The sequence below is a fragment of the Onychostoma macrolepis genome, chromosome 03, assembly GCF_012432095.1.
Source record: "Onychostoma macrolepis isolate SWU-2019 chromosome 03, ASM1243209v1, whole genome shotgun sequence".
Lineage (NCBI taxonomy): Eukaryota > Metazoa > Chordata > Actinopteri > Cypriniformes > Cyprinidae > Onychostoma > Onychostoma macrolepis.
Window position 1 is genome coordinate 45,167,138 of NC_081157.1, and position 14,759 is coordinate 45,181,896.

Sequence of the window (14,759 nt, forward strand, 5' to 3'; positions counted from 1 at the left end):
TTAGAAACCTCACACCACAGACTTTGACAGAGAAAAAAAAAACTCACCTGAGAGACCTCACACCGGAGACATCACTGGAAAAACAACGCATTAGAAACCTCACACCACCGACAAATATAAAACCTCACGCCGGAGACCTCACTGCAAAAATATCATGTTACACACTACAGGCTTCACATTACAAACCTCATGCCAGAGACTTCTGCTTGGAAAAAAAAACAAAACCTTTTTGATTTTTTTTGTCATTTTTGATTAGTAATATGCAGTGCTAAGAACGTAATTTGGACAACTTTAAAGGCAATTTTTTCAATATTTAGATTTTTTTGCACCTTCAGATTCCAGATTTTCAAATAGTTGTATCTCGGCCAAATATCGTCCTATCATAACAAACCATACATCAATGGAAAGCTTATTTATTCAGCTTTCAGATGATGTATAAATCTCAATTTCGAAAAATTGACACTTAAGACTGGTTTTGTCGTCCAGGGTCACATATAACGGTATGCACCTGTTGTCTGCAGTATTGTGCTCTTTTCTCAGCCTCGATGATAACACTGCAAGTTGTCATAGGAGATTTAGTCAAATTTTCACGCTCTTTTAATCGCGTAAATTGTGCGTTTACATTCCATCTCTGTTATCATGAAACCTATGGCACACAACAAAAACAGCTCCGATCACGGTGTTATCCATTCACCGGTTGTTGATGTTTGTAAATGCCGCGGATAAAGACTTTGCTGTTGGACGCTTCACAGTTCCTGCTGCCGGTGCGAATGCAACCAGGAAACCGGCCCAAGGGAGAAATTTCTTCTCTAAGAGCCACCCTGCTGGCTAATTCCTAGAACTAAAGCTTCGTTCAGACTGTCAGCCAAAATCCGATTTTGTGCATATCCGGATGGAATCGGATTTGAATAACTGACTGTCCACACAGCATATCGCAACTGTTCATATCCGATTTGTGTGTCCATAAGCGCTCTTTAGTTTTTACTGAATGTGCATTGGTTTCTATGGTAATGCCGTTGCATTGTTATGACTACGCTAAAAACAACAGTAACAGCAATACAGTTTGCAATACAGATGTTGTCTTACCGTCGCGGTTGCGCTGTATAATTATTTTGTTGTGTGAGGCAGCGGCAGAAACGCAGGAAGCTTGAATGTGCGGCTTTATTCTGTGCTGCTGTCTCCACTAATTTGCTTCTTTTTTTTTTTTTTTTTTTTGGTCTCTGCTACTTTCAAAACACAAAGAGGTATGTATACTAGCAGTACATAGTTTTTTTCCGCTTGACTTGCACTTCGCAACGACATAAGCTTGTTTCTGCAAAGATGTTCAGCATGTTTTCTGCAAAAACGTCTGACGTGTTTACGTTTTACGTGGCGTGAGGACATGAAAAAGCTACGCTAAATCTGATCTGACCGTTCAGACTGAAACGGATTTCCAGAAACGCGATTTGAATAGGATCTCAGACCACATACGAATGTAGCTCGAAACGGATTTGCACAAATCGGATTTCATGTAGTTCCTTGCCGTTCATAATATTTAAATATGATCGGAGTTCAATCGGATTTGCACAAAAATTGGATTTGGGCTGACAGTCTGAACGAGGCTTAAAGGGATAGTTCACCCAAAAATTAAAATTTGATGTTTATCTGCTTACCCCCAGGGCATCCAAGATGTAGGTGACTTTGTTTCTTCAGTAGAACACAAATGAATATTTTTAACTTAAACTGTTGCAGTCTGTCAGTCCTATAATGTCAGTCAATGGGAACACAATCTTTGAGAGAAAAAAAAAACATGCACACACAAATTCAAATTAAACCTTGCAGCTCGTGATGATACATTGATGTCCTAAGACACGAAACGATCGGTTTGTGCGAGAAACTGAACAGCATTCATATAATTTTTACCTCTGATACAGGCAATGTCCAACCATCCTGAGCTCATCCACAACATCCGGCGCGTGACTCGTCAACGGCTCTGGAACATAGATATGTATATACATAGATATATACGTAGATCCTTACGTATCGCGGCCCATAGAAACAGTCGCTAATGAGGCATCTATGTATATACATCTATGTGCCAGAGCAGGTTGACGCGTCACGCGCCGGATGTTGTGACAGTCGGATATTGAGGTTTATCAGAGGTAAAAAATGATATAAATACTGTTCAGTTTATCGCACAAACCGATCGTTTCGTGTCTTAGGACATCAGTGTATCGTCACGAGCTGTAAGGTTTAATTTGGATTTGAGTGTGCATGTTTTTTTTTTTCTCAAAGATTGTGTGCCCATTGACTGGCATTATATGACAGACTGCAACAGTTTGAGTTAAAAAACCTTCGTTTGTGTTCTACTGAAGAAACAAAGTCACCTACATCTTGGATGCCCTGGGGGTAAGCAGATAAACATCAAATTTTCATTTTTGGGTGAACTATCCCTCTAAGTGGTGCGAAAGCGCCTTTTGACGTCACACCACAGATTTCTAATGAAAAACCTCACATGTGAGACCTCATGGCATGTACATTACAACTGAAACCTCACGGCAAAATAATCACATTAGAAACCTCACACCACAGATTTTGCAATATAAACTCATTCCAGAGACTTCATATTCATCACATTAGAAACCTCACATGGCAGACTTCTAAAGAAAACCTCTGCTGAGAGACCTCACACCAGAGACCTCACTTCAAAAATATCATGTTAGAAACCTCACGCCACAGACTTCTAATGAAAACCTCACATGACAGACCTCTGCCAGAGACCTCATTGCAAAACCATCACGTTAGACACCTCACACTGCCGACTTTAACTGGAAAAAGCTCACTTGATAGACCTCACGCCAGAGGCCTCACTCCAAAAACATCTTATTAGAAACCTCACACCGCAGACTTCACATTACAAACCTCACGCAAGAGACCTCAGAGTCTGCAGATACTTAATAATGCTGTGGAATGTGATTATAGCAACAGAATTGCAAAAGTTTTTCACAATCTAAACTCAGGAAAAGTTGTTTTATGAAGCCTGCAGTGGGAAGCACCTAACATGTCCTGTGTGTTATGTAATTTCCAGTTTTCCGGATGCGTGATGTTATTATTTCATCCCAGGTTTCGAGCCCCACTTTCTCATGGACACAGAGGCTCCTAATCGATTTATCTCTCTCTTATTCCCGTCTTCATCTTGCTTTTCTCTCCCTCGCTCTCTGTTTCTCTCGCTCTCCTTTTCTGCAGCAATTTGGGAAGATCTTAGACGTGGAGATTATCTTTAATGAAAGAGGATCAAAGGTATGAATGACGCTTGCTTTCTTCTCCTCTCTGTTTGTGTATAGCCACGGTCTTTCTCGTTCTCTTCTGAACTCTTTATTGGCTTAGAGACGCCGGTTTGATCTTCCTCGACTCAGATTAAAGACTATAAAGTTAAAGAACAAAACAGACACGGCAGTGCACATAATCAGAGCGCTGGTCGTGGATAGAGGTCAGCCGAGGACTTTACACTCATCCACTGTTTGTTCAGACGAAAGACAGAATAAAGTTCCAACTCCTGTGCTGCTGATGTTCACTGTGCTGTATGAGTAAAAATAATATTAGTAATGTCAAAGTTAACTATTTTCCCTTCAAAACCTATATGTTCTGACATTTTGGATATTTTGGAGCAGTACTTGCTGGAATGTTAAACATTAAAATGCCCTAAATGTTTAGCTAGAACCTAAATTAAATAAATAAAATAAATAAAAATATTTTTCTTAATTGAAATAAAACTGAAATGGAAATAAAATATAAATGAAAATAAAAAATAAAACGGATATATGAATATTAGGTGAAAAATATAAACTAAATAAAGCACTAAAAATACTAATTAATAAATTTAACCTAGTAGTGTTTAAAAGCAGATAACAAAATGACAAAAAATGATACGCAAATGAAAATTTTAAATGCAGTTTAATTATATAGTGACTCTTAATGAGTAAAAATAATCAATCAATCAATCAATAAATAATGTTTTTGTTCATTTGAGGTGAAATATAAAAAATATATAAATCAGAAATATAAATATTAGGTGAAAAACTTAAACTAAATAAAATAAAATTACTAATTAGAAATTAGAAATTACAAAAATATAATAAAACTGAGCCTGGGTTATTATAAATTAAACATAAATAGTAATATATAAAAAAAGCAAACAAATAATTAAAAAAAAAAAAAAACCTACAATTGAAATGAAAACTGAACATATAAAATCCTTATTCAAAATAGTAATAAAACTATAATAGTGCATAAATAATACTATTTAAAATCAATTTAATAGTGCATAAGTAATACTATTTAAAGTCAGTTTAAATGGTTGAAATATAACAAAAATAACATACTAAATCTCAGTTGATTTGCAATAGATTTTAATCAATGAAATTAAATAATATATTTAATTTCGAAAACGAGCATGAAAATTAAGGCGGCACAGACAGAAGGCTGTTCTAATGTTACATGATCTTTCCCAAGCATTCCAATATGTTAATATTTTCATAGAAAAATGCACCGCTTAAAATGAAGAAAGTTATCAATATAACTGATATTCAAAATATCAGTCGGCTGTAGTCTGAGCAGTGTGTTCTAGCACGACTTTCTGGTCCGACGCTGAGGACGTCCAACGCGAGGCGAGAACACCGTCGGCTTTTGTCGCTATTTTACTGAAAAAAAATGATTCATTGAATTTACAAAAATTTTTAATGTAAGTGATTGTGATCAATTTATTTTAGCTACATTTACATAAACAAATTTAGTTGACTAACCTTCAACGTTTTAATTTTTTTTAAATGTAGCTAAAATAAATAGTTTGAAACCATTTACCTTAAAAAAATTTAATTTTTTTCAGTGTTCTTTGAAGATGGCTTGGTGTGTCCCAGCCTTTAATGTATATCAGTGTTGTTTTATTGTGGCAACTAGCCCCGGTCTCCCCTACAGCTATCTACTGACTGAAGCTTTAACCCTGTTTTACAAAAAAGTCGGCATGCATTTTTCATAAACACTCACAGTACAGTTTTATATGTGGGGTGTCTTACAGAAATGCTTTAATATTAACTAATATTTGCCCTATGAGTCACCTCTCTGACCCCAGGCAGAGCGTGATTGACAGATGCGTGCTGAAGTTTCTGTCAGCAGTCAGTGTTCTCCATCCCCCATGGCTAGATAAGATGAAGATGACAACCATTTACTGCTGTGTGCACTACAAAGCCCATTACCCATGATGCCTTGCTGTCCCCACCTCCAGTGTTGCTGTATAATGAACCCACCGGCCCATTAATAAACAATCTATTCTCTAAGAAGCAGCAATTTGCATTCAGTATGTTTGTCCCTTTTGAAAAATGGGCTGTGTTTTGGCCCTCTGTGTAAGCTCATTATTGCGTGATAAACCAGAGCAGATGCAGGCGTGTGAGATGTCCACAGGACTCATGCGGCCCTCGGTCTATTCCTTTATCTCTCTGACTGGTATAAACCCACCCCTCGAGCTGCTAGTAGCTCATCCAGCATTAGCCAAACAGCATCCGTCCATCATATGTTGCCCCGCCCCCTCTCCGCTCCTATTGGACAGTATGTCATCACAGGCCATCTTTCACGCTACACTATTGAACCTCTTTTTATGTTATGATATATTAATATTAAATCAAATATTAAATTCTAAACAAACTATATGACTGATATGTCATACTTAATGTCATATTTAGTAATAAATAATAGTAATAGTTTTTTTTTTCTTTCTATTTTTAAGCACAGTTGTTAACCAAAAAGCAAATGTTATATACTAAATTAATATTAAATAAATAATTTATATATGTGACCCTGGACCACAAAACCAGTCTTAAGTCGCTGGGGTATATTTGTATATAGCCAAAAATACAATGTATGGGTCAAAATTATTATTTTAAATAATTAAATTATTATTTTTTTTTTATGTCAAAAATCATTAGGATATTAAGTAAAGATCATGTTCCATGAAGATATTTTGTATTTTTTTTTTTTTTTACTGTAAATATATCAAAACTTAATTTTTGATTGGTAATATGCATTGCTAAGAACTGGACAAATTTAAAGGCGATTTTATCAATATTTAGATTTTCAAATAGTTGTATCTCGACCAAATATTGTCCTATCATAACAAACCATACATCAATGTACAATGATGTGTAAATCTAAATTTTGAAAAATTGACCCTTATGACTGGTTTTGTGGTCCAGGGTCACATTTAAATAACTTATACTTGATGCATTTTTGTTAAAAGTTGTGCTCAAGTGAAATTTGTGTATTAAATTCTAAATTAATGTTCTATTTTTACTGTCTCTCTCTATCTCTCCCCCAGGGTTTAAAGAGAGTAAAAAATAATAATAATAAAATATTAACTATAAAATAAAATAAATTATATTAAATTGACATTAAATCAACTATTTATATTCTTTTTGCAATATTAATACATTTTTGTATATTAATTTAAATGAACTAAATTAAAATTACAGCCAGAGTTTTACATGCTCGGCTGAAAATAGTTGCCTATTATGTTATGAATGTGGCCGTCGAGGGAACTGACTTGTTTAAAGCTGCTTTAGTCACTTTTTAACTCTGAGTAAAGCAATATTTCACACGTGACATTCTGACAGAGGTTAATAGGTTTCGTATGTTATTTGTGTCACTAACATGATTTGAATGAAGCTCTTCACACACAGACTGTGCATCTGTGTTTTACTGTAGCGTGTCTCTGTAATCCTCCTGATCATGTTCCTCCTGTCGTGGGCTCCTGACTCTCTCCAAACCTGTTTCTCTCTCTCCTCCTGCTTCACTCCATGCGTCCGCAGGGCTTTGGCTTTGTAACTTTTGAAACGAGCACAGACGCAGATCGAGCGCGGGAGAAACTAAACGGTACAATCGTAGAAGGACGTAAAATCGAGGTGCTTTCCTTTTCCCCTTCTCTCCGTCCTCCTTTCCTGCTTGCTGACCTCATTTCCTGTCCTCGTCCTGAGATTCCCGAGCATCTGCATGATATCTGTCCACATGTGTGTGTGTTTGTGGCATCTGAAAGCAATATTCTGGGTTAAATATGATTTATACACTTACAACAAGAACAACAACACAAAGGGTCCAGGTCATATTTCACCCCAAAATCAAAAAGAAAGAAAAAATGAACTATTTTGCATACAGATCGTTTATACTGTTTTAGGACTTTTAACTTGTGTTGCATAGTAACAATAATTCAAATTAATATTTAGAACATTTCCTCTGAAATTCCTGTTACTGTACAGTGTTTTTTCAATTTACCGTTGGGGGAAAAGAATAGTATTTAATTTAATTTAAGTGTTATTTAGCATACATTTAATTGTAGGTATTTGTATATTATATTACATTACATTTGTTCAATTCAGAGAAACAATACAAACTATTTTGCAGATACTGTCAATAGATATTAAGTTGAAAATTTCCCAGAATATTTCTTGATTTTTTATTGATCTCTGTTGGATGTGAAACCAAATATTTAAAATGCTGAATCTATGAAATGTAAAAAAGTGCTGAATTTTATTATATTCATCACCCTCCACCATTTTTCATTGGTAATGTACAACTAGTTTAAACCAAACAGTATTTCAGATCATATATCATGCTCAAAGTGTTGTTTACTGCTGTTATTCATTTGTTTTTTATCCATTGCTTGTGTATGTCATCAATTCCAAGCATCTATTAAATAAGACTGCAAAAATGAAGCAAAATATCCAAATATAATAACACATTCTGTAAAGTGTGGTGTGCATGGCTCAGAACAGCCAGAAGAGATGCATTGTGGGTGATAACAGGAAGAGCAGAGGGATATTACTCACATGCATGTGTATTTGCATGAGTGCAGTGTTCATATGCATATGTTTTCCGAGCTCACGTCCCTCTCTCTCTCAGGTGAACAACGCCACGGCGAGAGTGATGACGAATAAGAAAGTAGTAAACCCGTACACAAACAGTAAGAGCTCCTCTCAGCATACAGCTGTTTAAAACATCTGACATCAGGATCTGTTCAAGCACATCTCTGTCCTGTGTTTCTGCAGGCTGGAAACTCAATCCGGTGGTAGGAGCTGTTTACGGACCGGAGCTCTACGCAGGTGAGGAACGTCGCTTTATTCTGTCATATCACACTGTGTCTACACTGGATGCGAGCGGAAAAACACAATAGAACCCATTATGATCAGTGATGCTGTCTACCCTGACAGTAAACTGATGCCTCATTCTGTTTATGACAGTACAAATGATTTTCCACAGTCGCTTTGTTGCATCCAGTGTAGACTTTAGCTGTTGCAGCAGAGCGTGACACGACAACTGTTGCATCCGGTGTAGACACGGTGTTACACACCTCTTTGCACAGTAATCATTGAAAGTGATCCGTTTGACCGGTATTTTGCTGTTTGGTTTCAAAAGACACACACAAAAAAAAAACAGCTTGTTCATGCAAAGTTCACTACCACACTCTGTTGTGGTTGCCAAGGTATTACTATGCAGTTGCTTGGGTGTTATGACTGGTTGTTAGGGTGATGAATGGATGGACATACAGATGGTTGCAATGGCGTTGCTTTGCAGTTGCTATAGTGTTTTGATTGGTTGCTAGGATGTTGTTAGGGTGTTGCTAGGGTGATGAATGGATGGATTGACAGATCGGTAGACTGTTGCTAAAGTGTTTTGACTGGTTGTTAGGGTGTAGTTGGGGTGTTCTGACTGGCTGTAGGGTGTTACTGGGGTGATGAATAGATTGACAGATAGGTAGACTGTTGCTAAAGTGTTCTGACCGGATACTAGAGTGTGGCTAGGGTGCTCTGACTGGTTGCTAGGATGATAGATGGATGGATGATGGATAGATAGATAGATAGATAAATGGTTGTATGGCGTTGCTATTCAGTTGTTAGTGTTATGGCTGGTTACTAGGGTGTTATGACTGGTTGCTAGGATGATAGATAGATAGATAGATAAATAAATGCTTGTCAAAGCACTGCTATTCAGTTGCTAACGTGTTCTGACTGGTTGCTAGGGTGTTTCTAGGGTAATAGATTGAGGGATCATTCAGATGTTGCAGGATGAGACGCTCACTCACTAGTGCAGAGGAGGGATCAGTAGTGATGTTTGTCATGTATCTGCTGTTATTGACTAAGACGGGTTCACTGCAGATAGTGGCTCTGTCCCGTCCAGGCCGATGTGGGGTTAAATGTCTTGCTCAGAGTCGCAGTGCTGATGTCAGTGATTTCCCACTTTATGGAGGTGAAGCGGAGAGCGCTGCGTTTGCACTCCTCAACCGCCAATCCAGCAGCACCAATAAAACGACTCATGCTAGCGTGATATTAGCCAAACTAGACGCCACGTTGGTTTCCATTCCCAATAAAGGCACAGGCTGTTGAACGCTGCTGTAATTTATGGCAGTCAGATGGTGGTCGTATCATTAGCGCTGCTAGTTAGCTCTGGGCTCCATTTGATTAGCAGTCACGGATCACATTTCTTTTAAAACTCTTCGGTGGCACAAATGAAGAATTCAGCGCAGAGTAATTGGCTTTAGTTCGTTTCACGTGCTCTGTTTTGAGTTCATTCTGATTTGCCCTCGAGTCTCGATGACTGTAAAAGTCTTTCATAAGGAAAATGAAATGACAGTAGAGCTCAGCAGAGCCATACGCTAACGCACGCTAACACACACACAGCTAATTCACCAGAACATACAGGGTTACCTTCAGATCCAGATAGATAGATAGATAGATACTGTAGATAGATAGATAGATAGATAGATAGATAGATAGATAGATAGATAGATAGATAGATAGATAGATAGATAGATAGATAGATAGATAGATAGATACTGTACATACTGTAGATAGATAGATAGATAGATACTGTAGATACTGTAGATAGATAGATAGATAGATAGATAGATAGATAGATAGATAGATAGATAGATAGATACTGTTGATACTGTAGATAGATGGATAGATAGATAGATACTGTTGATACTATAGATAGATAGATAGATAGATAGATAGATAGATAGATAGATAGATAGATAGATAGATAGATAGATAGATAGATAGATAGATAGATAGATAGATAGATAGAAAGAAAGACAGCCAAAGACAATATTTTTGATATATAGATGAAATAAATAGATATATAGATGATAGAATTTATATGAAATATTTATATCCTTGTTAAACAGTTTGTGATTATGCCAGTGAATGCTGAATAAGAGTTTTGAATCAATTTGCATGAAATGAACACTTTGAACTGATTCACAGTAATGAATCAAACTTTACTTATTTACAAATGTATTATTTTGCCACTGAAGTTGTATTCACAAGTTGTGAAACTAGTAACGTTGTAGGATAATCAACGGCTAGCTGTGCATTAAACGATTTGAATGCACAACGTGGAGTTGCCTCCGCCGGTGCATTCAAATCGCTTAATGCACAGCTAGCCGCTGATTATCCCGCTTATGCCATGGTTATTTGCCAGCATTCACATATTAAAGATCTTAATAATATTTGCGCTGCAATATTTGACCGGAACGATAAAAATGACGGTTATTTTCGTCTGTATTACTATTCAACTGTAACTGTATGTTACTATGGTTACCAATGTTTATAGGAAGCGCATTAATATAGAACGTGATTAAACTGACCTGGAACTACCTGTGCAGTTCAACGAATTTAATCAACACCTGCCAGCCAATCAGAATCCAGTATTCAGACAGACCATGGCATAAAAATAAGTAGTTCATTATATTTACAATCATGCTTTCATGATTTCATAATTATATTGTAAATATAATGTTATATACAAATAGATATATTGTAAATATATGAAACTTCAGGTTACTTAAAGGAATACTATGGTTATATTATTATACCACTTTTTTAAAAGTCTTTTTCAGTCTTTTTTAATGTAGAGAGTATAAAGTGAGTGAACTAGAGAGATGTCCGTGTGTGTGTGTGTGTGTGTGAGGAGAGAATCGTCCAGTCACACTTATCAGATTGTGGGTCTCTGTACTATGGATGGATTGACAGATCGGTAGACTGTTGCTAAAGTGTTTTGACTGGTTGTTAGGGTGTAGTTGGGGTGTTCTGACTGGCTGTAGGGTGTTACTGGGGTGATGAATAGATTGACAGATAGGTAGACTGTTGCTAAAGTGTTCTGACCGGATACTAGAGTGTGGCTAGGGTGCTCTGACTGGTTGCTAGGATGATAGATGGATGGATGATGGATAGATAGATAGATAGATAAATGGTTGTATGGCGTTGCTATTCAGTTGTTAGTGTTATGGCTGGTTACTAGGGTGTTATGACTGGTTGCTAGGATGATAGATAGATAGATAGATAAATAAATGCTTGTCAAAGCACTGCTATTCAGTTGCTAACGTGTTCTGACTGGTTGCTAGGGTGTTTCTAGGGTAATAGATTGAGGGATCATTCAGATGTTGCAGGATGAGACGCTCACTCACTAGTGCAGAGGAGGGATCAGTAGTGATGTTTGTCATGTATCTGCTGTTATTGACTAAGACGGGTTCACTGCAGATAGTGGCTCTGTCCCGTCCAGGCCGATGTGGGGTTAAATGTCTTGCTCAGAGTCGCAGTGCTGATGTCAGTGATTTCCACTTTATGGAGGTGAAGCGGAGAGCGCTGCGTTTGCACTCCTCAACCGCCAATCCAGCAGCACCAATAAAACGACTCATGCTAGCGTGATATTAGCCAAACTAGACGCCACGTTGGTTTCCATTCCCAATAAAGGCACAGGCTGTTGAACGCTGCTGTAATTTATGGCAGTCAGATGGTGGTCGTATCATTAGCGCTGCTAGTTAGCTCTGGGCTCCATTTGATTAGCAGTCACGGATCACATTTCTTTTAAAACTCTTCGGTGGCACAAATGAAGAATTCAGCGCAGAGTAATTGGCTTTAGTTCGTTTCACGTGCTCTGTTTTGAGTTCATTCTGATTTGCCCTCGAGTCTCGATGACTGTAAAAGTCTTTCATAAGGAAAATGAAATGACAGTAGAGCTCAGCAGAGCCATACGCTAACGCACGCTAACACACACACAGCTAATTCACCAGAACATACAGGGTTACCTTCAGATCCAGATAGATAGATAGATAGATACTGTAGATAGATAGATAGATAGATAGATAGATAGATAGATAGATAGATAGATAGATAGATAGATAGATAGATAGATAGATAGATAGATAGATAGATACTGTACATACTGTAGATAGATAGATAGATAGATACTGTAGATACTGTAGATAGATAGATAGATAGATAGATAGATAGATAGATAGATAGATAGATAGATACTGTTGATACTGTAGATAGATGGATAGATAGATAGATACTGTTGATACTATAGATAGATAGATAGATAGATAGATAGATAGATAGATAGATAGATAGATAGATAGATAGATAGATAGATAGATAGATAGATAGATAGATAGATAGAAAGAAAGACAGCCAAAGACAATATTTTTGATATATAGATGAAATAAATAGATATATAGATGATAGAATTTATATGAAATATTTATATCCTTGTTAAACAGTTTGTGATTATGCCAGTGAATGCTGAATAAGAGTTTTGAATCAATTTGCATGAAATGAACACTTTGAACTGATTCACAGTAATGAATCAAACTTTACTTATTTACAAATGTATTATTTTGCCACTGAAGTTGTATTCACAAGTTGTGAAACTAGTAACGTTCGTAAGGGATAATCAACGGCTAGCTGTGCATTAAACGATTTGAATGCACAACGTGGAGTTGCCTCCGCGAAGTGCATTCAAATCGTTTAATGCACAGCTAGCCGTTGATTATCCCGTTTATGCCATGGTTATTTGCCAGCATTCACATATTAAAGATCTTAATAATATTTGCGCTGCAATATTTGACCGGAACGATAAAAATGACGGTTATTTTCGTCTGTATTACTATTCAACTGTAACTGTATGTTACTATGGTTACCAATGTTTATAGGAAGCGCATTAATATAGAACGTGATTAAACTGACCTGGAACTACCTGTGCAGTTCAACAAATTTAATCAACACCTGCCAGCCAATCAGAATCCAGTATTCAGACAGACCATGGCATAAAAATAAGTAGTTCATTATATTTACAATCATGCTTTCATGATTTCATAATTATATTGTAAATATAATGTTATATACAAATAGATATATTGTAAATATATGAAACTTCAGGTTACTTAAAGGAATACTATGGTTATATTATTATACCACTTTTTAAAAGTCTTTTCAGTCTTTTTAATGTAGAGAGTATAAAGTGAGTGAACTAGAGAGATGTCCGTGTGTGTGTGTGTGTGTGTGAGGAGAGAATCGTCCAGTCACACTTATCAGATTGTGGGTCTCTGTACTATGGATGGACTTTGCGAGTGTCTCAGATTAGCTTTCAGTCGTCTAACAGAATGAGAGCGCTGGAGTGAGTGATGCTGCCCGCACTCGCGGTGTAATCGAGCAGCGAGACAAACACACACACACACTCGCACGCGGGGGTTTCTCTCCGTTTACTGCCGGCTGTTAAACCAAGCCGTTGCTTTCTGATGAGACGAGCAGCTACGGTTTCATCTGGAGGAAGTTCAGGGTCTGTTTCCGATCTCTGCCGTTACTCTCGACCCTTTAAATACTGCGGCTCCTCTCAGGGGTGTGTGTTTGCTCGTCTGCTGCTGAGAGACGCTTTATCAGGACTAAACGTCAGCATATGTTCAGCAGTTGGCTGTCAGCCTGCAGCCGCTAACATGCTCAGGAAAGAGTTTCCATCACCCAGAAGAAAATAATGTCATCATTTACACTCGCTCATCCATCCATTCTTCCAGTCCATTCAACACTTTTATTTATTTTATATTATATAAAACATAAATTGTAGTTAGGTATATAATGATATAAATAAAGTATACTATTTTTATTATATAGTGTAATTTTTATAAACATAGTACTAAAAATATAAATGTTGAGTATGGTATTTAAAAGTAAACAAAATAAAAACAGTATATTGGTTGTGTAATGACTTGTTTAATTAATTCACCTTTATGTACTAAATGTGAGTACCTTAATAATTATACTGTTAATATATTTGTGTATAAACAAAAAAGGATAAATGAACCATCAAAGCATAACAGGGGTGTCATAAAAACAGTATTGTAGTCATATCATTACTTGTAGTAATGAATTTTGTATACTTTATCTTTAGAAATATATATAATACTAATATATTATTTTTAAGATACTCCTACACTGTAAAAAAAAAAAAGTTGAGCCAACTTAAAATTTTAAGGCAACAAACTTCAGCAGATTTTTGAGTTTTCTCAACTTGTTGTTTTAAGTTTATACAACAAAAACTTGAGAATCTCCCACAAAAACAAGTTGAGCAAACTCAAAAATCTGCTGAAGCTGGTAAAAAAATGTTTTTTTAAGTTCGCTCAACTTTTTTTTTTTTTTTTTTACAGTGTATGCTTTCATGGTGCCTTTTGCATTGTTTTGTAGTTTGACTTTATCTGGTCATATCTGTGTTTGTTAAAGTAAAGTGCAGTGTCTGCAGTCTTCACTTCACTTCACTGCAGTGTGTGTGTGTGTGTGTGTGTGAGAGGGTTTTGATGTCACATGCAGGTGTTTTATTGAGAGGTGTGTGTATTTTGCAGTATTGTAAGGTGTATGTGTGCTGATGGAAGTCTTCGTGGCGCCAGATTCCTGGTGGTTCTTTGT

General features: G+C 36.6%; 1 protein-coding gene across 17 annotated transcripts in view; it reads left to right on the forward strand.

Moving 5' to 3' along the window:
- rbfox3b (RNA binding fox-1 homolog 3b) overlaps positions 1–14,759 on the forward strand; it is a 307,431-nt gene that overhangs the window by 271,817 nt on the left and 20,855 nt on the right. For 15 of the 17 annotated variants that reach the window (XR_009269999.1, XM_058769587.1, XM_058769580.1 and 12 more), the window contains 4 exons: positions 3,226–3,279; positions 6,837–6,929; positions 7,924–7,984; positions 8,070–8,123. Coding sequence is in view for 16 of the 17 variants with exons in the window: in XM_058769587.1 (XP_058625570.1) it covers positions 3,226–3,279; positions 6,837–6,929; positions 7,924–7,984; positions 8,070–8,123 (262 nt within the window). In the remaining variant the exon portion in view is untranslated. The remainder of the gene's footprint in view (positions 1–3,225; positions 3,280–6,836; positions 6,930–7,923; positions 7,985–8,069; positions 8,124–14,759) is intronic. The other 2 variants (XM_058769583.1, XM_058769585.1) reach the window with 2 other exon arrangements.